Raw genomic sequence first — 25,428 nt, 5'->3', positions numbered from 1 at the left:
CAATTAATAAACTAATCTGGCTATCTGCCACACGGCGAGTAAATGTTATTACCCCAAAACGTTCTGTTTTTCAGTCTTCATTGTGGCAAAGGTGCAGCTACCGTCTTCTGTTACTCTGCTGTCTACACATCGGAGCTTCGCGAGGAGTGGGTCAACACGCACGCAAACAGGGGCGCACACACCACACGCCAGTCGCCACGTCACTTCTGTTTACTGATAGCTAGCGTTTAAGTCACTAGTGACTAACACTAGTAAGTGGCAATATTTGGCAGTCAGCCTTCCAAAAGAAAGCACAATGAAATTAGTTGTTAACTGATCATTAACCGTTGATCGACAAGCAGGAAACGGAGTCTCAGTTCACCGTCCAGGAGGGTCTGACACACTTTCTGCACTCCTTTAGACTTGTTCCGGTTATTGTTCTGTGAATATTCGGGCACATGCAGCCACTTTCCTGAAACCGCTTGCCACAGAGGCGTGTGGAACCTGGCTCCACCGCCTCCAGCTGCAGGATTGTGAACTGTGTGGTTTGGAATAAGAGGGAGAAAACAGTACAGGTGGATATGGCTCATATACTTCTCATTTTTGTTTTTGACTATGTACTAGGCTGCCTTTAATGCAAAGTGATGCAGGAAACCCTGTTGTTTCCTTGTCACAAAGACATGTTTTGCTGCCATGAAGGATTTGCACTTATCTCTTGACATAGTTCATTCATCAAAATAGACAAAAACTGGATTACTGTATGTGTGTAGGGGCATTTATCATTGCATGCAATATACCAACCAGTCTAGTGTTAGTGTACTGGATCTGACATGGAAAATACATAAATCTAAGCTACTGTTGTTGTTTTTTTGTGTATTAGCTACAGGAGGAATCTCGGTCTGAGTTGGATATTCATACGGGGTGTTCACACATAAACACCAAGACAAAGCAGATGCTATAATGAGCAAGCTGGATGCCTTTCATTTCCCTGTGTCAGAATGCTGGAGTGTAGCGCATGCTTTGTGGATATTTCTGAAACCATAGTAATCCCCCTTTGTATTTTCGGCACTGGTGTATTTGTGCGTTTGCATTGAAAGGCTATTCTTATGTCGTAGTGTGGAGTGGAGGACACCAGCTCAATTCACCAGCTGCACCAACAGCCTGTGGAATTCCCATTATAGAGGAGACCTGGGCCGCTCACTGACATACCAATCGGTTCTCACTCCCAACTCGTCAAATCCTGACCCTTGGTTAGTGGCTCACAGCATTGGATAGCAACCCAAAAATCACCCCTTATCGTCTGTATGGAACACACCGGACATAGCAATAGTTGGACCGCGGTGCTCATGATGTACTATTAAGATCGAAAACGGTGGTGACTAGTACGAAAGACCAAAAATCCTTTTAAAGAGGCAGGTTGCGGTAGTGGATGGGTTAAACAACACAGCACTTTCACCCTGCAGGTCGTGGTTCATGTTCTGTTCTTGTCCCGGAGTGTCACAGAAACATACATTTTGTAACCCCACCCACGATCTTTTGTTAAACCTAACTGTCCCGTTCTTGTGACTCATGTCAGTTAAACATAGGTCAGCCAGAGCATCAAAAAGTGACGCCAAGAGGCCCGACAAAGTGCATCTAAATATGACAATATGCCAAAGGCACCTGACCAAGCGTCGGTTTTTGCCACGCTGGAAGTAAGAATGTGTTGGACATACACGCACCCACCACACATCCTTTTTCTCTCACATGACAAACACACACCTGCCCTTTTATTCTTCTGTTTTGTTTTATCTGTTTTTCAAAATAAAGCTCTGAAAAGAAGATTTTGAAAGCTCCATCTGTTGTCAGAATGCTGCCCTGAGAGTTGCAACCTTGCTCGCCTGCTATTAATACTCCTGCACACACACACACACACACACACACACACACACACACATACACACATACACACACACACACACACACACACACACTGGTTACCAGGTATCCCTGCATGGGCTTCCCTGATATTTTTGTGTGTGTAAATGCACTTATGCATATACGCAGTGAGGGCTGAAGCATTCAACGGGTGAAAATCTGCAGAGACTTTCGACAGCTCATTGTGGTGACAGTGCTGATAGAGCTTTAGCACTAAAGACCTGCCAGCATTATCGGCGCACATGTTTTGAATCACACTCATTGCTATCCTCAGCTTATTATCTAAGGCTTTAACCTTGCATGAAACTGTAGCATCAAGACTGGGTTGTTTAACAGATACACAAAAACATGTCACGTCTTTCGTAAAATCGTATTATGACCCATAGTTACGGCCCTAGTGGATATGGCGAGAGCAATGGAGGACGTCAGGTGACATAGTATAAAGAACAGATTTTTACTCTCCATGTCCCTTTGTCCTTTAGCAATTTGATCTTACCAATCTCTTACAATTTTAGTTTATAAAAAGAACATAGGACACTGGGAACATAGGGATGACCCTGGGGGGGAAAACGACCAATGTGGTCCTATGGGTTGGAGGACTTGATGGTGCTGACTGATGTATTTACAGTATACTAAGAGTGGCGGTATGCACGAGGGCAAGTTGGAGACCTTTTCTCAATATGTGTCTGATTTATGGCCTGTTTGTGTTTTTTCACAGAAAACTCTGACTAGCATTCAGGATGAAGAATAGTATGACGCAAGATGCAGATGCTAAAGAAAGGAGGTAATAGAACGTCGAAAGTAGAAACAGAGAGTAGGTGATGGAAGATAGGTAAGTATTTTTCTTATCTTGTGTAACAGACCAAGAACTTTTTCAACACTTAAAATGAAGACGTTGCCTTTATAAAAAGCATTATGATGGATCCGAGAAGTTCATTCCCAGTCCTTCACCTCATCCATCATAACAATTGTAGTCCTCACATCTCAGATCTTTGCTCACCATTTCTATGGCAACAACATCCATCTCTATTTTTATATCTTATTCACCGTGCTTATCTTTTCTTGCCTCGAGCTCCCCTCATGCTCAATATCAGCGAGGCCGGGGTGCGCTTTCTCTGCTCAAACTCATGCATCCTATAAGTCCTCTCCGTCACTTCTGACAACACTGCTCCTGCCAAAAAGTTGGCTAATTCTTGACTTTGCTTTGGCAACTTCATCCCGCAGGTTTTTGCTCCACAGCATCTGCAGAGCAGAGTCTTTCAGCATCTCATTTTTAAATTCCCAAACATATATTCGCTTTAATGGCTTAGAGACATATTAAGTCACACCATGTCAGCTTCCCTCTGCTGAATGATGTCTTTTCTGCTCTACTACCTGCAACTTATTTATCTCTGTCTTTATTTTGCTTGTCACGAAGATTCTTGTATCACTTGAATAATGTCAGGGCTGTGAATTTGAATCTTGTTCCTACTATTGCTTGTAATTTTAAAAATGACTCATTTCCCTGTTGCACCGTATAAATGTTATTACAGGTTCCATTTCAATCCTATTCAGAAATCCTTGTTAGTTTAAGCCATTACTCTCAATCTCCAAGGTCAGATCCAATCATTGCTTATCCTTTACCCCATCCCACCCCCTCTCTATGCATGCATATTGCTTTCTGCCAGAGTGTCTTATCTTTTGTACCACTGGAAAGCACCAATTGGGAAATTGGGATTCGGGAATCTTACAAATTGACACATGGTGGCTTAAATTCATTATGTGATTTCCCTGGATAACTGTTCTTGCAGCTGCAAATTACTTCAAATTGGAAAGTTGAACACAAGTTATAACCTGTGAACTAATGAAACAATAAATCCCACAACCCTGAAGATGATGATGACTGAAATGATCAGTGAGGTTACAAATTGCACCCAACTGAATACCCCTCCGCTCAACTTTCGTTTTCCACTTAGGTAAAACGCGAAAGGCTCTCTCTACTGCCAGAGTTTGGTTTGTCCGCTCTGGGCTTACTTAGTAACATCATAGTGGTGCAACATGGCGGGCTCCGTGAAAGAGGACCCACTACTTATGTAGATATGAAGTTCTCATTTGAAAATAATGATAACACAACAATTCATAGATTCGGGACAATTAATTGGTGATTAGACACTTATGAAAACATAATTTTTCATATTCAGTTTCTTCCAGTAGTTCACCATACACCCTCCACCGTGCTCTTTTAAGGGTCAACTCTGATGAATTAGGTTCTTTCTGTGATTATTTTTAATGAAAAACAATTGAAAGTGTGACAACCAATTCTGCCTTGAGATATGACGCACAGCTTGAATTGCACCATTGTTGCCAGACACTGTGCAGCACAATGTGAATGACCGCCATTGCACCAAAGGAAGAAGACTGGATACAAATGTGTAAAGGGATGGAAGCGGTAGAGGGAATTTGATGTGACCAGAAAGGAAGGACAAGAGAGGGGGATTACAGGATGAAGGAGGCACTGAAAGTGAAATGGGCCACCTTTTAACCAGTTACAAAACACCTCCGAGCATTCTTTGTCCACGGAGAAATCAACACCTCCCAATCAACTCTACGCTCCAACCCGCCCACTTGTTCTCACCCCAAAAATATCTCCATTGTCATAACCCCATGCCACCCCCCCCTCCACTTCCTCTTCCTCCCACCCACCATCCAAACAGTGCAAACCACATATTGGCGAAGACCAACAGGTGCCTGCCCCACAGGCTTCCCAGTACAAACACATTCCGCCCTCTCGTCACTCCAAGCATGCGTACCCAATCAGGCTGTGGATTCACCCACGGAGCCATGGCCACACAGGCACCAAGGGACAGGAGACAAAAGCTCAGAAACAGTGTTTGCTGCTGAAGGTGCCAACCAGCTGCAATCCAACTGAAGGTGTACCTGGAGCTTAGAGCTAGAAAGGTGTGTCTTTTTGGGACGCTCCATCCAGATTCTAGGTGAAGGTGTCAAAGTGCCTAAAGGAAAGTGGGGCCTTTGATTGCACTTAAAAGTGTACAATGTCATGACTGTCATGATTGGACAAATGAGGATGATCATTCCTGCGAGGATGAACGCATTTATCATCGTATGCAGCTGCTTTTGTCTCACTTATACTGGTAAGGACATTTTGTGAAACTCTTATTGCATTTGTTCTGCCAATTCTCTCAGTGTAAGATATTAAGTTCCCAAGATAAATAAGATTAAACTAAATGTATTTTCCTTGACCTAAATGTGAATCTAAGACATGTAGCATTTGTTGGCACTAATACTAAGTCAAATGCTTTTTTACTCTAAACTAACTTTATGAGTTAATACGTTTATGCTTAACTGTAAAGTGACGGGAAGAATTAGAGAGAAAACAGGAGAAGGGAAAATAAAAATGTTTGACTCCCTTTGACTTTGACCACATGATATAAAAAAGCTATTGCCATGTGCTTGTTGGCGACCCCTAGTCCCATTTGTCTGTCTGTCCTAACACTACTACCTATTTCCTGTTGGGCTGTCTAGAAGAGAAACCTTGGGACATTCATTTGCATGCTTCAACTTAAAAATTGAAGCGTATTCTGCATTCAGGATAACTATATTTATCAGACCAGATAATTAACAAGCATCTCACATCTCACTGCCATCTGTCAAATTGGTATTTATTCCAACTTCAAGTTTATCTTCAGTATAAAATCCTAGTTGGAATGGATTTTTTTTTTCATGCCACTTTCTACTTTTAATCCGCTACATTTCAGAGAGAAATATTGTACTTTTGACTCCGCTACATTCATCTGTCAACTTTTGTTACTTTACATATTAAGATTTTTTCACACAAGACACATGTAGTTTTTAACATACAATGTTTTATAATGAATTGACCTAAATATAGATAGACCGGCAAGTCCAGCGGATATAATCAACCAATTAACTAACACTTAATTGATTTACAGTTTGGATTGTTTCTAGTTTGTAAAATGCGAGGATTTTTCTGCATCAGCTACTTTTACTTGTAAGACTTTAAGTACATTTTCCTCATGATATTTTCATACTTTTACTTCTGTAACATTTCCAATGCAGGACTTATACTTGTGTGGTGCTAGTACTTTTACTAAAGGAAAGGATCTGAATGCGTCCTCCACCACTGACTAGTCCTTTGTGAGTCCTACAGCAAGGGTGATTTTATAACTAGAGAGGTCAGATACGGGGAAATCCCAATGGAAAAAACACCTTAGTCTTAGTCGCCCGTATGTGCTCTCAAAGACCTTAGATCGGTTTATCTTGTTCCTCTTTAAATTCAAAAAAAAAGCCAAAGACGCTTCTGTTGTGGAAGATATAATGAATCATATTAACACATTAATGTTAGTTAAACAGAGTTTATTTTTGTCCCTGATGGAGCCGGTATCCGAGACATCCCTTTGATTCCGTTCCCCTGCTGCATATCAATTACATTAGCTCAGTCACCTTTGCTACCCAGCGTCCAGCACCTGCCCGCCTAATGGCTGCTTCTCTTGCATGTCCTGTCTGTCCTTCTCTGTCTTTTCCACATGTTGTTTGCTCACATATTTGGAATGTTTCTCAGTCCATCATCAGCAGGTAGTGCAACACATTTGGTGGCGTGTTAAATACCCCACATTTGATGTCACGACAGATCATTTATAAAACCCAATTTCTGTTGCTGAGGTTTGTCTTGAAAGCCGGCTCCAACTCGGAGTTGTTTCAAAAATTCCAATTCCAATGGAATCGTTTCTTTATTGGACTCCTTTTGATTCCAATCGGCTCCAAATTTAGCACACGCAAGTTTTGGTTTCCATAGCCCGCCGTATTTCCAGGCGCTTATTGCACTGTAGCCACATGGACCCTGTAAAGCCAAACCGCTTTGCGCTGGCCTTTTTGTATTGACTTCCTTATGGCCTTTTCGATGAGAACCGTAGGCAAAAGGAAGAATCGGAATTGGAGTCAGAATTGTTCAAATCAAAACAATCTCCAATCCTATTCTTGTGCGAGGTGAACGAAATCATACTGAACACCACCAATGGTTTCTCTCTTCCACATATCTCCAGTATTTATTTCCAGATCAGAGAGTACTAGACGCTATTAGAATCTGAATCAGAGTGCACCCATACTAGGTATCCATGAGCATGCACAGTGTATTTTTAGCATGAGTCATCCCAGTGGGAATTGAACCCCTAACCGCTGTAGGCCTGGCTCACTGATCCACAAAGAACAAACATGCTGTGGTCTGCGTGTCAGTGGAATGTGTCATGTGCTGTGGTTATGTTGGATCTCATTTCAACAACCTTTTTCACTATACTGTTGATTTACTTCCTGCTTTTTTCTGCTTTCTGTCTAACTTTTTGTGGGTGGCATTTTTCATCAGTCAATCAAACTTTATTTGCACTTTAATAATATGAAAAAACTCAAGGAGATAGAGTAAAAAAAAACATGGAGACTCTTCTCTTGCACATGGTGAACAATTACAAATTACAAGATTCATTGATATAACATGAAATAACATGTTTTCTTGTCATTCAGTATAAAATAACCACATGGTAAAGCCTATTTTTCTAGTCCTGCATGAATTAAATACTTGACAAAGTATTTTTGGTCACACTTTACTTGGTAATTACATAGGAGTGACAAGACACTGTCATGAACGTGTCATAAAGTCATAAACATTTATGACTTAACATTTCTCTTAGGAAGTGTCATTTGGTGTTGTCATGACAAGTTGAGTTCGGGTTCATGTGTCATGACTGTATCAAGGCCCAAGGGCAACCTTCGGCACTTGGGCCTTGATATTGAAAATTTTGACTGACCCTGCATATCAGTTTAGGTTCATAATAAACGTTGGCCAGCTTAGATGTGCAGCAAACCAAAAAGACTGAAATTATTCCTTTTATTATTCTTTATTTTTCAATCACCATTTTTTGTAGGTGGCGGTGACTCTTGCTTCATCCGATATCACTTGCCCCTCATCATTTTCTGTCTCTTTGCAGGAGCCTCGGAAATAGAGCGGAGGCTCCATCAGAAGCTGTTTGAGAACTACAACATGAAGGTCAGACCGGCTCGTTACTGGGAGGAGAAGGTGATGGTTCGAGTGGGGATGACGCTCTCTCAGCTTGTCAGCTTGGTAAATACATTACTTTATACTCTCTCATGCATGCAAATACATCCTTATGAAATAGTAGTCTTTTATATATCAGGTTGAACCAAAATATTGAATTGACCAGTGATTAACTGTTTGGTTATTTCTTGTTTTTGGACTGTTTCAAGGTTTTGATTCATCTGTCCAGATTATGTTGTTCTTGTCCAAAAGGTTAGATTCGTTAAAGCCGGCCGAGTTAAAGATAGGCACTGATGGATGCAAATTATTATTTCCAATCTCCCCTTATGAATATTGTCTGAAAATGCAGAGAGGGGAAGTACCAGAAGAGTTCAACAACATTATTTGAGTTGCTTAGTAGTTGCCTATATTTTGCTGAGGATCCCGTTTTTATTTTTTATTTGAATGATAATAACTTTAACTTTGTTGTTGCATTTATTTAACATGTTTGACACGACATAACCACATCCCCAGGTTAAGTCGTTACGTCTAGGAGCTTCAGAGGTTTGGCTGCTCATGCATGTGAAACTACACTCTTAAAAACACTCGGTTTGCCAGGCTGCATGTGAAATCACAAGGCTTACCTGTCATCCTTAGCTCTGCGTTTCCTCACTCCGTCTGCAGACCAGCTCTATCTGTGGTACAACGCCAATCAGCATTGAAACTCCGTTGATAGTACATTTGTAGACATTTAAGATGCGAACAAAGCACAACTTAATGGAGGGGGGCTGAAAAAACAAAGGGATTCAACCGTTCTCCGTCATGACGTGGAAGAACATGTCTTTTCTCCTCCTCCGGTTTCTTCTGTGAAGTGGCCGGATTGGCTAAGTTGGTAGAGCTGGCGCGCATCTACATAGAGGCCTCGACACAGAGGTCCAGGGTTCAAGTCCGACCTGGGACTATTTCCTGCATGTGTTTCCCCTTTCTCACCTAGCTGTCCTGTCCACTATAGTTGGAAAAAGCCCCAAAAATAACATGACATTTTTTAAAATTAAATTAGAGCTATAGTGTGCACCTAGTTTATATTAAACGACGTCAGTTAAATTAAAGTCATTGCCAAATGAGTTGCTATAAAGCTAATTAAGACTATCAGCTCCACACATCTGTCTCTGTAATTCTCAGTATGGTTGTGTTCAGAAGATTGAGGCGCAGAGGCTGGAGTGAAGATAGTGACCTCATCTGAAGAGTCCATGTTTTTTTAACCCTCCGTGTCCTTGTTTACTAGCAACTGTGTGGAGGAGGGGTGGGGGTGGTGCGCAATCACGGAAGGCTTGTATGTGGATGCACCGTGTTGTCATCACATGTACTCTACATGTTCGCCATGGGGCGAACACGCACTAAAGCTTTAAATAAAACCAATGGGTTTTTATGAAGTTATCCTGTGACAGTGAAGTGTTATCCGTCAGCAGTCCAATCCCACATATACACATTGGCCAGATCCCTGCTGGGTGCGTACTCAGTTAGTTACCACAGAGCAGGATTGAAAGTAACAGCAGTAACTCTTCATCCCTCCCTCTCTGTTTCTGCGTCTCTTTATCCTGCTACAGAACGAGAAGAACGAAGAAATGACAACCAACGTGTTCATGAATCTGGTATGAGTACGAAAACATTCATCTTCATCACTGAGCAACGCTCCGCTGCTCCGACTCCTGCCTCCTCTCTCTCTCTCTTTCTCTCTCTCTCTTTTTCTCTCTCTCTCTGCTGCTGCTCTGTCGCTCTGCCCCCAAATGCACTTGTCACTTTTTATAACCACAAATTATGTCTTGCTTTGTTCTCTAACTCGCTTTTTCATTTCTGTCCCTCGCCCAAGCTAATTAGAATTCAGTGTTTGTGACAGTGTGTGTCGAGTGTGTGTCTAAATCAGTGGTATTTAAATGACAAAGACTGGAGAAACTACCATGTAGATGACAGAGACATCTCTTCTTGTCTACTCCACTATGGCTGTTATTCACTTTCTTTCTGCTTGCTCTATCCTCCCTTCCTCCCTACCTTGCTGCTTTCCTTCCCAGGAGTGGACAGACTACAGGTTGGCATGGAATCCAGAAGAATATGACAACATTAAAGTTTTGAGGATTCCTCCCAACAAGGTGTGGCGTCCAGACATCTACCTCATAAACAAGTGAGGGTCGTCCCATTTGCAGTCACACAGTCATCCATGTCATCCCTGATCATACAGCAACCAACAGAGGATTTACCCACAATGCAAACATACACTAGCGGCTCTAGAGATAGCTGACAGTTGGATATGTCATTAGCTATTGGCTGGCTGCCATGAAATGTGTTACATAAATTCAACTAATTACATTCACATCAGCCTTTGTTCTACATTAGTGCTAATTAGCAAATGGAAGCATGCTAAAAAGCTAAAGTATTGATGCTAACCATGGTAAGAAATATACCTTTAAAAGATCTAATTTTGTCATTTTATCTTATCATTGTCACTTTATCCTATTTGATCTTTTATGACAAGGGCTCTTATTATGGCGAATATTGTTTTTTTGCTTGTTTTTTTACTGCTGAGCTGGTTCACTTTCCTGCCAATTACATTTTATTTTACCATGAACCCCATGTTAATATTCTTATGATAAAATGTTGTCTATTTCCTCCCTATAGTAATGACGGTCAGTTCGACGTGGCTCTGTACGTCAACGTCTTGGTGTACAGTGATGGGACAGTCAACTGGCTTCCCCCAGCCATCTACCGCAGCTCCTGCTCTATAGAGGTACTGTCTCTAGCTGGATGCATAGCTAGAAAGGGACAGTTGTTTTGCTTGATTGTACTCATTTTACATACATGCAACACCCTAGGATTTACTTTATCGCCCACTTTCATCAGTTGTGGAATGGAACTACATTTACTCAAGTGTTGTACTTGAGTACAAATTTAAAATACCTGTATTTTACTCAAGTCTTTTTCTTTTCATGCCACTTTCTACATTTACTCTGCTACATTATTGAGAGAAATATTGGACTTTTTACTCCACTAGATTTTTGCACACAAAACACATGTAGTTCTAAAATATGATATTTTATTTTAAGCTACCCTCACTTCCAGCTGAAATAAGTAGACCATTACATGTCATTTAGGTGGCTCTTTTATCCAAAGCAACGTACAGTTGCTATATATCTCAGAGGTCTTTGGAGCAACTAGGGGTTAAATGTCTTGCTCAGGGACACATTGGTTGATGTATCGCAGTGGGAATCAAACTCAGGTCTCCCACACCAAAGGTGTGTGTCATATCCACTGTGCAGTTACCAACTACAAGATCCGCTCCCATTAAACACTTAGTTGATTGACGGAACTGTTGGGATCGTTTCCAGCTTCCCAAATATGAGGATTGTTTTGCATCGCGTACTTTTACTTTTAATACTTTAGGTACATATTCCTGATTATACATACTTTTACTTGTCTAACATTTTCAGTGAAGGAGTTTTAACTTGTAACAGAGTATTTTCACTGTGTGGAATTAGTCATTTTACTGAAGCAAAGGATCTGAATACTTCTTCCACCACTGAGTTTTATCACTTTTAGGACCTTTATCCAGAATTCCATTCGTGTAAAACTTCCCTTTGGGGAATGATGCAGCTGTTTTTTAATGTCCACTCCCACAGGTGTCGTACTTCCCATTTGACTGGCAGAACTGCAGCATGGTTTTCCGCTCGTACACCTATGACGCCTCTGAGGTGGAACTGCAGTACTTTCTGGATGACGTGGGCAACGAGATTCAGGAGATTGTTATAGACGAGAATGCTTTCACTGGTTGGTGCCTGCATTTACCTTTTTTGAGCACCTTATGGTATTAACTGTATAAACCTTAGCCCTGCAGTTTTTTTAATTATTTTCCACATGGGTTTTGTTTCAACATCGGGGTGGGGGGGCACTAATAACCGTAAGGGCCCTGGGGGATTTTGAGAATTTTACACTTAATCTTCTACATTCTGGTGAATTTTAATGCAACAATTTATAATGCAAGGGTCATTATTTAAGTAAAGGAAAGTAATATTCTGTTGTATTGTTCTAAGCTTTCTGCAAATTTAAAACATCCAATGTATTTCTGGATGTTTTTAAGGAATCATATATGACAATCAACAACAAATCCATTTGAGAATAAGACCTTGTTAAAGCCATAAGCTCTTAAGTTTAAATCTGCATAAAAGACATTTAAAATCACGACAAACTACATCTTTAGTTTTCACCATCATGTTGTGTTCTTTAACAAGTAATGAGCATTTAATGAGCATATGTCTCTTTCTCCGAAGAAAACGGAGAATGGGCCATCTGTCACAAACCCTCCAGAAAGAATGTCAAGGAGGACCTTTACGAGGACATCACCTTCTACCTCATCATAGAGAGGAAGCCTCTTTTTTACATCATCAACATCATCATGCCCTGCATCCTCACCAGTGTGTTGGCCATATTTGTCTTCTACCTGCCTCCTGGAGCAGGTAAGCACATCTGGCATGCTTTGACACTGACTGGTCACTGACAAGAAGCATGTGTCTGACACAGACTCCTTCATAAGGCAGGGAGACCATTGTGCACGATCACAGAAGGCTTGTATCATGTGGACACACCAACAGTTTTATTGACATTACTCATTAATACTAATTACACAAACTATAGCTTTAAATCAGACAACCGTCTTCTTTACCAACAATGGACACTTTGAAACATGCCTTTGTTCAACATTTTTAATTTTTCATGAATTGTATTTCACAGAAAAAGGCCTTTATTAGCATGTCTTAGGTCCATTTCCACTGGCAAGCGCCATTTCCACACTTCTCCTTCATTGTCTATTTAAGCAGCCGCTCAGTAGTGCAATGCAATTCTGGGAGCTTTGCAGCAACTTTCATGTGGTGGGGCATCAAGATGTCGCTTCGTATTAGCAGAGTGTTGAATCCCAGTTACTTTATGCAAATGAAGAGCAGGCAGCTCTAATGAACTCTTGTAAACTGGCTGTTGGTGATCTAAAATATAGACCGATTCAGCAACTGCATAGTCTATTTCTCGCATAAAATGCTTTTAGAAACACATGTCAGTGAACTACTCTTTGTAAAATACGTTTTTTTTTTGAGGCGCCATTTTGGTCTGTTTTGAAATCCAGGCAAAGACAGCTTTGCGAGAAGCGTTTGTCCAATCAGGTGCAGCCATCACAGTTGTAGGCGAGTGTAGCCTGTTTTCTTTACCTGTCAGTATTCAGTGAAGAGAAACTGATTACTGCTTGTGGCCAAACCTGCTAGCGTGCAATGCTCGGAAGCAGGGCAATCTCAAAAAACGCCACAGTGGACACGTAGATATGGAGTTTGCCCTTATCAAAATAAAACAGTAGCCAGCAGATTAATGCGTTGCTTCGCTGTTTTAATTCATTCTCCCTGTTGTCTGCAGGAGAGAAGATGACTCTGTCCATTTCTGTCCTCATCGCTCTAACTGTCTTCATGCTTCTGCTGGCTGACAAGGTCCCCGAGACCTCCCTTGGCATTCCAATTATTGTCAACTACGTCATGTTCACCATGATCCTGGTCACGTTCTCTGTCATCCTAAGCGTAGTTGTCCTTAATCTGCACCACCGAACGCCCAGCACACACATCATGCCCAACTGGGTTAGAAAGGTGAGGCTAGGTTTAACAAATTCAGTGAACACTAGTGTTGTAGTCAAGACCACCTAAACCTAGACCAAAGCATCATCAAAACCAGAGTGTATCAAGACCGAGAGAAGACCAACACTTTGAGGATATGAGACCAAGTCAAGACCAAGTCAAGACCAAGACTACTAGACCAGTGCCAGACAGCCAGAACTTCTTCTGTCTCCGAGATTCACTTTGTTGGGAGTGCATGTTAAGGGGGTGAGGAGAGGAGGTTAACAGGAACAAATTTCAGATGAGAAAGGAGTCAAGTTATTGGTTGCATTTGAAGCAGGAAGTATTACAACCAATCACAGCAACGATGTTAACACATCAGACAATGCACAGGCAGTTTAGCTATATCCCTGCAGTTGGGATCTTGACAGGTCTTGAAATAAAATCCAGAGTCCTCTTTATCCAAGAACAAGAACAGACCAATTAAATGTGGTCGATTCTGAGACGAGACAGAGACCTTAAAAAAGTGGTCCTGAGACCTGTCTTAAGACCAAGACTGGTCTCAAGTACTACAACACTAGTGAACACCCATGTAGGCTATATCTAATAGTGTTGAGAACCCTGATTTCACAGATTTCTTTTTTACCTCAAATTTACAGGCATTCATTCACTTCTTGCCCAAGTACATCGGCATGACAAGGCCAAACCCGGAGGAACCACTGTTGAAGGAGGAGTCTAGTGATGACGTTCCCATCCAAAGCTTCAACGGCAGGCAGCCTGGAGGAGAGTACTTTTTTCGAAAGATCAACCCTGATCTTGTCTTACCTTGGAGAGGCAGGTAAGGACCCATTTACTAACAAGGAATCTGCCAGACGCGTGACTCAATCAGCTTAATGCTCTATCTCGGTAAGGTGGTTTCCTGTAACTGTCAAAAAAGTTATTATTAAAAGAATGTCAGGGTTTCCCCCAGAGAAGTTGTTAGGCCTGTTGTCACAGACTGATGGCAGCATTAATGTGGAGTCCTATAGTTTTTTATCTCAACTGCCAAACAAATACAACCCATCCCACCCGGTGGGCCACATGGCTTGCAATACACTGGGTGAAACCCAATATTGTACAGAGAAGAAAGCATGGGATGTCCAAAAAGACAATTTTGCTTAACATTCTTTAATTAAATCAACTTTAGTTGTTTTTTACTAATTTCAGTTTATGAGAGTATTTCTGAACTTACTGCGAACACTCAAAAATAAGTGTTGTAGTTTTCAAACATAACCCCTTGCGGTAACACTTCGGATTACAGCCTGCAACTTTAAGCAAAATTCTTCCCAATTTACAGTGAAATGATGAAACCACAATAAAGTACATGGTTAATAAGTTAATGAGAATTATACTGTAAGTATTTTGTTAATTAACAGGTATGTATTCTTATATTGTGGAGTACAGTATGATCTACTGAGCCACAATCTGACGCAGATCTCTTAAAAATAACTCTACAATGGGGCTGTTTTAAACCAAAAAAAACACTTTATTTAAAGAATATGTTGGTCTGTACTGTATACTGATTACTATGAAATTCATACCGACTTGTTGTTCTTTCAAGAGTAACAGATTAGCATGTTTGAAGTGGCCAAGTCACTTCTTGCAAAAGTAACAGCATTCTGACTAAATGAGACTTCTGGAACCAAGGATGATATGGAGACAGATGTATCAAAATGCATTTTGTTCAGCCTTCTTAAAAGCACTGCCGTGTATTCGTCACATTGTTAACATTTGTTTGCGTGCAGAGAAAAAAGAAATTGGTTTAAAAAAAGACAAAATGTTGGCAAAGAGCTTTTGAGTTGTTATTGAGCGGGACTGCCAAAAAGGTTATACTATATTCTTCAAACCTGTCAAGACTGTTAAACTCTATACACCCAAAGTAATTCCCATCATAGTCATTCCTCCAGATTCAGCCTCTTTCTCGGCTACAATGTGCTGATCTGGACATTACCCTAGCAGAAAGCCGTTTCTGTTAATGTTACTAAAATCCAGGCATAAATCTTCTTTTTAGAGTGTGCCAAAGTTTGAATGTTGGATCCAATGCCAGCCTAGCTTTTACAGTAGAGTACACAGTGTGCTATAGACTTGGCAGAATTACAGCCATCACCACAGCAGCGCAGAGAATCTGTAAAGGCAATAACAGTGTGCACTTCCTTCAGCCTCACACATTTAATGCTATATTTAATCACAAGTCACATGAAAAGCTACTCTTACGGATAAAAAAGTGATTAATGATTCAGCTGGATAACGCCAAATGGAATAGATTGTATTTATTAATATTTATGGTGTTATTATTTCTTGTTATACCCAATCCAATGGATTCTCGTGACATTTGGTTCAGTGTGTTTACTGCCAATCAGCAAATGTTAGCATGCTAATGTGCTAAACTTAGATAGACGATGAACATTACCTGCTATGCATTGGCATGTTGGCATTGTCCTTGTGCGCAGTTTAGCATAGGCTACTGACATTAGCACTTAGCTCAAAGTGCAGCTGTGCCTAAGTACAGTCATACAAGCTGCATGGCTCTAAACTATTAATGTGAAGGGACTTTTTGGTTAAAAGTAAAGCACTAAGTATGCATTCCAGATTGCCCTACTTTAAAATTAGGGTAGCAACTAACGATTATTTTTTTCATTGTTGATTAATCCGTTAATTATTCTCTTGATTAACCGATAGTTGTTTGGTTTATAAAATGTTGATCAGTGTTTCCCAAAGACCAAGAGGATGTCCTCAAATGTCTTGTTATGTCCGTACAGTTAACTTTCACAGAGGAGTGAAGAAACTAGAAAATATTCACATTTAAGAAAATACAATCAGAGAAGGTTGATCAATGACCAAGTAGCCTAATCTATTATAAAAATAGTTGGTAACTAATGGAAAAAACGATTCACCTTTTACAGCTCTATGTAAAATCACAATAATGTAACATAGTGATACATGATGGGATTGAACGGGCATTTTTGGCACAAATAGTGTTTGTGTGCTGCCATTTTCAGAGATCTCCTGTTAATCCAGCAGTGTATTCAGGACTGAGTAGTCAGTGATACTTTTTTTCTATTTTCTGTGGAAAAATTGGAGCTCTGTAGCCGGTGCTCTATCTCTGTCTGCAATTTCTTCTTCAACTGTACCAAGTGCTGTGGTACTTTAGTCCAGACTTGTCCTGGACTCGATGGTATTTAGACTCAGACATGCCAAATTTTCTACTTGGTCTCGGCCGAGTCCAGCACTGTGTGCATTTTTTTCAGAAGCAACTTCGGCCCTCAAAAAGAAACCATTACTCAGTAAATAGGAACTGGTTTAATTCATAAATTCATCTAGAACGGGCATTGACATTGGTCACCTGGTAAATGTCTGGCTGCATCACATAACCCAATGATAAGGCATCTATCGTTTACATTTTGGCCAGACACAATCAACGAGCACTTTGTACTAGGGATCCTTCAAGACAAGTAATAAGTTCAAAAATTGGAATATATAAATTACTTTAGTGACACCTGTGTGTCTTGTTATTTGTTCGATTTTCCGCAGTCCAGAATGTTATTGTCCCACCAGGAGAAAAAGTTAACATTTAAAATGTGAAATTGCTCCACTTTAAGTAAATAATATGGCCTAATTTTTTTAATTGATGCTACAGTGGTTTTACTCTGCACTTGTTTTTGGATCATCACTATAATAGAAGATATACTGCCTCTCACAACACAGCTGCAAACAAAAGGTGTCCTATTACGTAAAAACTGGCAACCTGGATTCAAACAAAAATCAATATACTGAAAACTAAGAAGAACAATAAAAAAGGTATAAACTGCACAGGGAAAGACGGGGGATAATTCAGTAATCGGACAACAGGTAAAGAAAGCACAGAGAGTAAATACACAAGGTAACCGGGGTAGCAATGAGTGCCAGGTGACATGATGGCTGATGCGCAGGTGAAACACATGAGGGCAGGGCAGACAATCACAAAGGGGGCAGAGAGGCAAGGAAATCATGGGAGGGGAGGGGAAATTAGCTAGTGTGTTTTAGAGGGATGAGACGTCCTGTCCTCTGAAGCGTCACATGAATTGGTTAGCTGTTTGTGCGGAGTTAGCAACTGTTTTAGCAGCGCTGCTTCCGGGAAGGCTGCACTCGTGTATCCTCGCCAATAGCTTCTCGGAGATCCTTCCTCGATGCTCGCTTCTCGATCCTAGGGGCAGAAATAAGAGCTTCGGAGACGGTCTTCACCGAGGAGGGACAGAACAACTTTCGGTTCAACCGAGGGCCAAGGAGTCGAGGAGCTGTCAAATAAGGGGTGTGAGATGCAGCCAGAGATAACACAAAATAGGCATGACAGGGGGGGACAAGAAAACAAGGACTAATTACTCAAAGACAGGCTGAGAAGAAAAAACATGCAGGGCAGGACTACAGAGACACATCATGGACACCCAAGCACAGAAACACAAAAACTGACACACGGTCTGAAGTAATATAACACTGAAAGTCCAAAGGCCACTGGCCATAAAGCAGGACCGTGACATATCAATCTATTATCTTGTAGGCTGCTTTAAACTGTACAGTCTCTCCAACCATGTTGACTTCAGCATGGCTAATCTGCCAGTAGGCTTGGGCCTTCCCACCGAGCCCTTGGCATCATAAATGACTCCACCGTCCCCTGAACCAGGCCCTTTGCTGGGAATCTCTCATCCCGTTCCAAAGGCATCATATTCAGCCCCGGCTAAGCCCCACACCCGCGGCCACAGTCGCCAGCCACTAATCCTCTGTTTAGTTTGGACATTAGGGGGTAATCCCACAGAAAGGAGGTGGAGCGAGGGGGAAGAATAGACACGGGCAGATGAGTGGAAGGGAAGACCAGTGATGAGTGATCGGGGCAGAAGATTTTGTCTTTGTTTTTAAATGTGGAGGAGAGGGTGGTCAGGCACCATCATCCAGCCTGTGTCATGTACTGCAGTCTTTTACTTCATTCATATCTACTTATCTTGTTGGTGTGTCAGAGGGTTAGTTTGAACTCAGGCTGCTGTCCATTACAACACATTTAAAAAAGGTGGAAAGGATAATGAATTACTTTAACTAAGTAGTGTTTTTGTACTTCTATTTAATAGTTCTAAAAAAGTAACTACGTAACTTTCACTTTTAATTTTAAAGTTGTAGTAGTTGTTGCTACTTTTACTTCCGCATAAGTAAAAGTTCATCCAAGTAGTAGTACTTTAAATCAATTAGAATATGTTTGTACTCTTTCTACCGCTGCACATTTATGAGAATCATCTACATGTTAGATGAAACTTGCTTGTGGATCTCCATTTGAACGTATTACGTTGTTTTCACTGTGTCTAACAGTCTTTGTTTCTGCTGTACGTGTGTGTGTGTGTGTGTGTGGGGGGGGGGGGGGGTATAAGTGGGGTAAGTGTCATGGTGACAGAAGTTCCATGTATCTTCAGTAATGAATACAAGCCATGAAATGTGTATGGCATGCAGAGCACTGCATAGCTCAGCCCTGAGCTGAGGATTCGCACGCACGCACCACACACAAACACACACACACACACACACACACGCCCCATTCCTGCAGGAGCTCTTGGCTGCAGATTTGTATTGTCCTGCAGTCCATCTGTTGTCACGCTGTCTTCCCGTGACTCCGAAAACTTGTCCTGCTCCTTCACTGACGCCTTTCACTCTCTGGTGCCCGATGTTCTGAACATTATTCACATCATGCACACTCTTTATACACTACACTAAATGCATGGACTGTATACATGAACTGAAGTGCCAGTTTGACAGGTGCACTGTGGTGTCGAGCCAGACTCCTTCACTTAGAGCTCCCTCAATCTCTTATGTTTTACGGTTGTGTATTCCTAATAGCGTCCCGTGTAGTTTAACACATGAGCAAATGAATGGATCATTGAGCAAAACCAACAACTAAGCAATTGGATGCGCAAATGACATGCACCGATAACAAGTGTGAGTGTGGAAGTAACACGTCGGGCAAGAAAGCGAAGAAAATAACAAAAAATATACAGTAAATCCAGAAAGAAAAAGGAATCATCACTAATGGCCAACAAACAATCAAAACAAAGACCAAAAGATCATCAAACAAATTCACTTTTCTTTACTTACTTCATAACTGATTTATATAAAGTCATTGACTATGACTTAGAAGAGAGCAATATTTTACATGATTTTACCGAAATTTGTGTCAAAATTGAGCAAGACCATAGCGAAGACCATAAACATACATATCATTACACCGTTTACAGTATGTCAGTGTGTGTGTGTGTGTGTATGTGTAAATAAATATATGCTGCACCTATACACACACAAGATTATAAAATTGCTTGTGCTGCAAGTTAGCTTATCTTCTTTTTTACTGTATGTTAGTTTCTCATGGGTGCTGCATGGGCAATGTTGATGGATTAATCAGGTTGTAATGCAAATGTCTTAAGTCCTATTCACATGGGACTAGTATTACCTGGGGCTCTCTACTTATGTGTAATAATTACCAAGGTTGTTTGTGATCTTAATCCCATGCAAATCTGCCATGTCTTTACTTTGTCAAATAAAGATTCCACTGCAAATGACCTACTATATTTAGCCAAACCCAGACGTAGTGTTATAACATTGGTCCCGTCCGACTTTGGGTTTGTACTATGTGCGTTGCCAATTATAAATGAAAGTTTTGACAGAGCCGTGGGATTGTGTCAGTAAATTTGAGTAACAAAAGCTGTATAAATCACAGGCGTGTGGGGGACATATTATGCAAGAGCTGCCACAAATCACGAGACAGCAGAAACCATAGCAACGGATGGAGGTATCGATGAGTCTGCACTTAATGATCCTGCCATGATTCTTTAAGTTTCTGCATTAGGAAGATAAGATCATTTAGACTTTATTATTATTATCACACACTGGCGAAATTGCTCAAAAGAAAAATCCACACACATCAGAAGAACACAAATACACATAACATAGACATAAGAAAAATATACAATAACTATTATGAGAAATAGAAAAAATAGAATAAGAGTTATAATAATTATAGTAATTACACTATAAACACTCTTATTATACACAGACAGGTAAAAATATATACACAAATTTACAGATGAGTAAGGTGTATATGAATATAAATAAGATATTGCACAGTAGACACGGAGTAGTAAATGAATAAATATTCATAGTGCCGAATATTGTCAAGTTGGCTCATGTTGCAGAATCAGCTAGCAGGGCTAAATTATGATGTTTTATTAAAGAGGGACAGCTGCTGGAATAACGATTCGGATTAAATATGCTCAGCATTACGTATTGTGTTACATAATTTTGCTCCGATGAGAATATGTATAAAAAACAGACTGTGTTGTTGATATCACCGACTGTAAAGGCCAATGAAGACGTTCAATTGAGTTTCGTTATGATCAGGGCAGTTGAAGAAAAACAACAACACTGTTCCATGAACTTATGAATCAGATTGTGAATTACACATGTATTACGACATGTAAAGAGCCAAGTTTTTACAAGAGGTGAATGGGGAATGGGGCGATGGGAAGCACAGGGCAGCAGGAGGAAGTAGCAAACAGAAAACACCCTTCAAGTGTTGGCTTCAACCTGTGGAACTGTGGTGTGACACGAGCGTCTGTGCCCTGACCTGCTCTACAAAAACAGTATGTGTTGTAGGGTCAAGTAAGCACAAATAAGTGAAAGGGACAGTTCAGCTATTTCAAAGGTTGGGTTGCATTAGGTACTTATCCATAGTCAGTGTATCAGCCACAGTTAGGCTTTCATTGCTAGATCTTCCTCCTCCTCTAGTCCACACAGCATTCCGGGATGGGAGAAAAATGGGCTTGGGTTTATTGGCATTTCTTTGAACCAATCATAATTGTCTTGGGCGGTGCTAAGTGGCGCAGTGAGCAACGGTTGCCGCTGCAAAATAGATTTGGCAATGAACTTGTTTTGGTAAAAACGTGTACGTTCATAAGTTGTGCAACAGAAAACTCTGATTATACAGATAGTCTAGCTAGCGGTCTGGATTTACCCGGCAGAGATCTGAGGAGCAGTTAACCATTGTCCTCAGAAATCCTCGGGAGTTTAGAGTGCCAACATAAAGAAAGTGGAAGGTGACGGACATCCGGCTGAAATGAGGGATGTTGGGCGTAATTTTCAGCGACACATGAACAATCCCGGAAACGAAACATTGTCGATATCGACTAGCTAGAGTAGATGGCGGGCGGCCGGCCTGCCAACAGCTGGGAGAGGCATGCAGAACTACTGACACGGAAGCTATCAACAATTTGCAGATAAATGTATTTGCAACAAAACATTATGCAATTATTATACATTATACCATAATTTGGCGGTTGTCCTTTTACTCGAGAACCCCCTAGGGGTCCCGGGCCCCCTGTTGTAGATCTCTCCACTATAAGAACACTGTCAGTTCCTCTCTGCTCATGTGTTTTGGTTTGTGGAACAGCTGTGTGTTGGGAAGAATGAAGGGGTCAGAGGTCATGGCATCACATGAATGTTGACCCAGTGTTGCGTCAGCATGCTGCTGCTGTCACTCAGTGTCCAACAGAGCGACAGGAAGGGGCCCGCCGGGTACACAATTCAATACTTTATAAAACACTGACCGAATTGTTTCGACGCTGGGGATATGTCTGTTTACGTTCTACGCTGTGCACCTGTGTTACATAATCTGGGTCACATTACGGTCATACATGACTAAAAGATATACCATGGAATTCATTCAAAATTTTAATTTGTTTTAAAATAAGTAATAAATAAATTAAATATTTCAAATTTTGTCCGAAAGAGACATTTATGTTGTTAATTGCAATAATTTCTGAGGTAATTAATTGTACAGTACAATTTGGAATTGTTACAGCTCTAGGTATGTATTGTGTGACTAATGTGGGCAGCTGACTGCTAGAGCATCATCCAATAGGGATCCTTTTAATAAACAATAAACAATAAGCCAATTAACATGCCGCATGCTTCTACCGAGATCTAATAAAGTTTGTGATTGGCGGTTTTAACGTTACACATCGTAGAGACACGCAGGATAAACTCTCCGTTATGCCGTAGTAGGAGCTGAAAAACTAATAACAAGATTTGTTCTGTAATGTTTAATGTTGTTACCATTTTTTTATTAATGAAAAGTGTCCTTTAGAAACCGGTATCAAAGTGACGGTGTGTAGGACACATCCAGTATGTCATGAATGAATCTACGTCTGTACTGTATGTCCAGTGGTAGAAGAAGTATTCAATAAAACTTTAGTAAAAGTACTACCACACTGTACAAATATGTTAAAAGTAAAAGTCCTGCATTGAATAGGTTACTTAAAGGTGTGGTTAAATTGTGTGTTAAAATTGTAAACTAGTAAATATATATATATTTTTATATATATATATATATATGAACATACATAAGAACCGATAATGGGATAGAATAAGAGATAAACAAATAGGGAGTAATATAAAATAAAGGGAGGCTATTTTTTTTATTTTTTTATTTTTTAACTACCGACATCCTGGTCACAAGCGCTCTTCTCCTGTAGGCCACCAGTTAATAAAAGGAGACTTGGTGCAACTCATGTATCATAATTTGGTGGTTACTAATTATAAATTAAAAGCATAGAAATATCAAATATGAAGTCAAATAAAGGTCAGTCCTTTGCCAACAAGTGAAACTAAGCTTTTGTTCCAGTTTTTCTTTTCTTTTTTTGCGTTGATGTAAGGCATAGTTTTTTTTTTGAAAACAGTTAGCAGGATATGACTAATAGATTACAGAGTGTGTTTATGGTGTACGTGAAAGCGTTATCTTGGAAACTTGGACAGAAATGAAAAAGATGAAATTCCTTGTTGCAGTCAATGCCAACGTTTAAACACACACTACTTTCCCACTTCTTTGTCAAGGTGTGAGAGCACAGTGCAGCTCCAGCGGCTCCCAAACACTGACAGCTACTGTCTGATCCTCCCTCCCAACCTGAAGTCAGCCATCTCTGCAGTGACATACATGGCCGAGCAGCTGAAGAAGCAGGACACAGACGACACGGTGAGAAATGGGCAGGACGTCCACCAGGCAGCCTGGTACTGAGTCTGCAGTCTGCCGCTCCTGAGCACCGAGTGTTCCACACACGCCCACACGATGTCCACGTGTCATTGCTTACATACAGTATATTGCTGACTCACTGCTCACCAGGGCTGCACAGTATCTTTTTTATTTTTTTTATTGTCATCGTAGTCTCACTTTGCCAGACCTTCCTCCACAGCACTACAGAGGAGGAAAAGCGCTCTGTCGTCACAGTCGTCTTGGGCGTTAATCGGACATATATCCTACGTTCAAGAGAGGTTTTTTTTGAGGCAAGAGAAAACTCCAATTGGACAGATAGTCTAGCTAGCGGTCTGGATTTACCCTTCAGAGATCTGAGGAGCAGTTAACCATAGTCCTCGGAAATAGACGGGAGTTTAAAACGCTATCACAAAGAAAGCGGAAGATGGAGGACATCCGGCAAAAAATAAGGGACGTGCGCCCGAATTTCAGGCGGCAACTGAACAATCCTGGAAATGAAACGTCGTCAATATAGCTAATCGTGATGATCAAGTTGCGCAAAAATTACATCGCAAAATACTGCGACAATCAATTTCAATTTGCGAAATTTAAGAATGTTGGCAATTATTTCCTTGTATTTCTTTGAAATTGAACAAGCACATTTTTTGATTTTTAAAACATAAAAGAGCAAAAATTAAGAAAAAAACATCAATTAAAAAGCAGTAGAAATGCAAAACTGATTGTGCTTTAATATGTTTATTTATTGCAGGCATTTATCGTAATATTCAACCATGTCAACGCATATTTACCTCATGTTGTACAGCACTAGTGCTTACAGTAGGCGCGTGTGTGTGTGTGTGTGTGTGTGTGTGCGTGTGTGTTCCCTCTAGATGACAGGAGACTGGCAGTTCATTGCTCTCGTGGTGGACCGCCTGTTCCTGTGGTTGTTTGTCATCATCACCACCCTGGGCACCCTCGCCATGTTTTTGGACGCCAGTTTCAACTATACACCCGAGAGCCCCTTCCCATAGCAGACAGAACACACACACACTCGGAGTTCGAAGTATTGCTTGGTTGTTATTCTTCTTCTTGGTGATTTCTGAGATCACCGGATCTGACTTTCCATAAATACCTTGTTGCCTATTCCATATATCTGTTACCGGGAGTATGATGTCCATAACAATCCCCACCAATCGGTCCCTAAACGTCCCAGTTAGTGAGTATAAGCCATAAACATCTTCTCTGTAAGTATTTACAATCATTCCCTGAAAGAACCCAGCAGGACTGCCTTATTGCACGATCCAAATCTTCTTCAAAACTTGCCATTTTTAGCGTGTAGTTTGCTAGCTCAAAGTTTGTTGTTGTTTCTCAAAGCAAACAAGTTTTCAGCTGCTTGATGTTACTGAGATGTTCCTGTAAATGAACTGTCATCTGTCTAGACTAGGTAGCACAAGAAAGCATGTCATATTTGCATAAAGAAGAACCATGTACACGTTTAGTGCCTAATGTGGACCAGAAAAAGTGTAAGTATAATCCAGCAGTAGCCTGACATCACATGTCTTGGATATATTTTTATGGATAGGAGGGACCCCAGAATAGTCAACTGTTTCATCTAAGGAGCTTGATTTGACTTCCAATCTCTGTCGAATCGTCGCAGTGTCTAAAAAACATATGGTTATGAAGCAAAGCATCATTCTGTTCAGGCTATATGGGGGTGCTGGATGTCTGATTTTATAGAACTGCCTGGTTTCTCCCAATAAATAATGATACACACATATATA

The 25,428-nt window shown here is 40.8% G+C and overlaps 1 protein-coding gene and 1 long non-coding RNA gene across 2 annotated transcripts in view; one reads left to right on the top strand and one right to left on the bottom strand.

Moving 5' to 3' along the window:
• The first annotated feature begins 4,584 nt into the window (after positions 1-4,584).
• Positions 4,585-24,799, top strand: chrnb1l (cholinergic receptor, nicotinic, beta 1 (muscle) like). The gene is made up of 11 exons (XM_034856779.1): positions 4,585-5,027; positions 7,893-8,026; positions 9,547-9,591; positions 10,009-10,118; positions 10,613-10,721; positions 11,611-11,758; positions 12,259-12,444; positions 13,385-13,608; positions 14,235-14,413; positions 23,512-23,650; positions 24,538-24,799. The coding sequence occupies exons 1-11, from the start codon at positions 4,934-4,936 to the stop codon at positions 24,676-24,678; spliced, it is 1,509 nt and encodes a 502-aa protein (XP_034712670.1). The 5' UTR covers positions 4,585-4,933; the 3' UTR covers positions 24,679-24,799.
• LOC117934901 overlaps positions 22,575-25,428 on the bottom strand; it is a 7,008-nt gene continuing 4,154 nt past the window's right edge. The window contains exons 2-3 of the long non-coding RNA XR_004654602.1: positions 23,485-23,490; positions 22,575-22,664 (exon numbers count right to left, since the gene is read on the bottom strand). This is a non-coding gene — a long non-coding RNA (uncharacterized LOC117934901). The remainder of the gene's footprint in view (positions 22,665-23,484; positions 23,491-25,428) is intronic.

Source organism: Etheostoma cragini, chromosome 19, assembly GCF_013103735.1.
Source record: "Etheostoma cragini isolate CJK2018 chromosome 19, CSU_Ecrag_1.0, whole genome shotgun sequence".
Lineage (NCBI taxonomy): Eukaryota > Metazoa > Chordata > Actinopteri > Perciformes > Percidae > Etheostoma > Etheostoma cragini.
Note: the sequence above shows the minus strand (reverse complement) of the source record. Positions and strands in the feature narration are given on the sequence as shown.

What these genes read in the sequence shown, in the direction of transcription:
- chrnb1l (XM_034856779.1), top strand. Translation starts at nt 4,934, where the DNA reads ATGACTGTCATGATTGGACAAATGAGGATGATCATTCCTGCGAGGATG. An exon ending in CTTTTGTCTCACTTATACTG is followed by an intron (nt 5,028 to 7,892) that starts GTAAGGACATTT and finishes GTCTCTTTGCAG; the next exon opens with GAGCCTCGGAAATAGAGCGG. An exon ending in AGACGAGAATGCTTTCACTG is followed by an intron (nt 11,759 to 12,258) that starts GTTGGTGCCTGC and finishes CTTTCTCCGAAG; the next exon opens with AAAACGGAGAATGGGCCATC.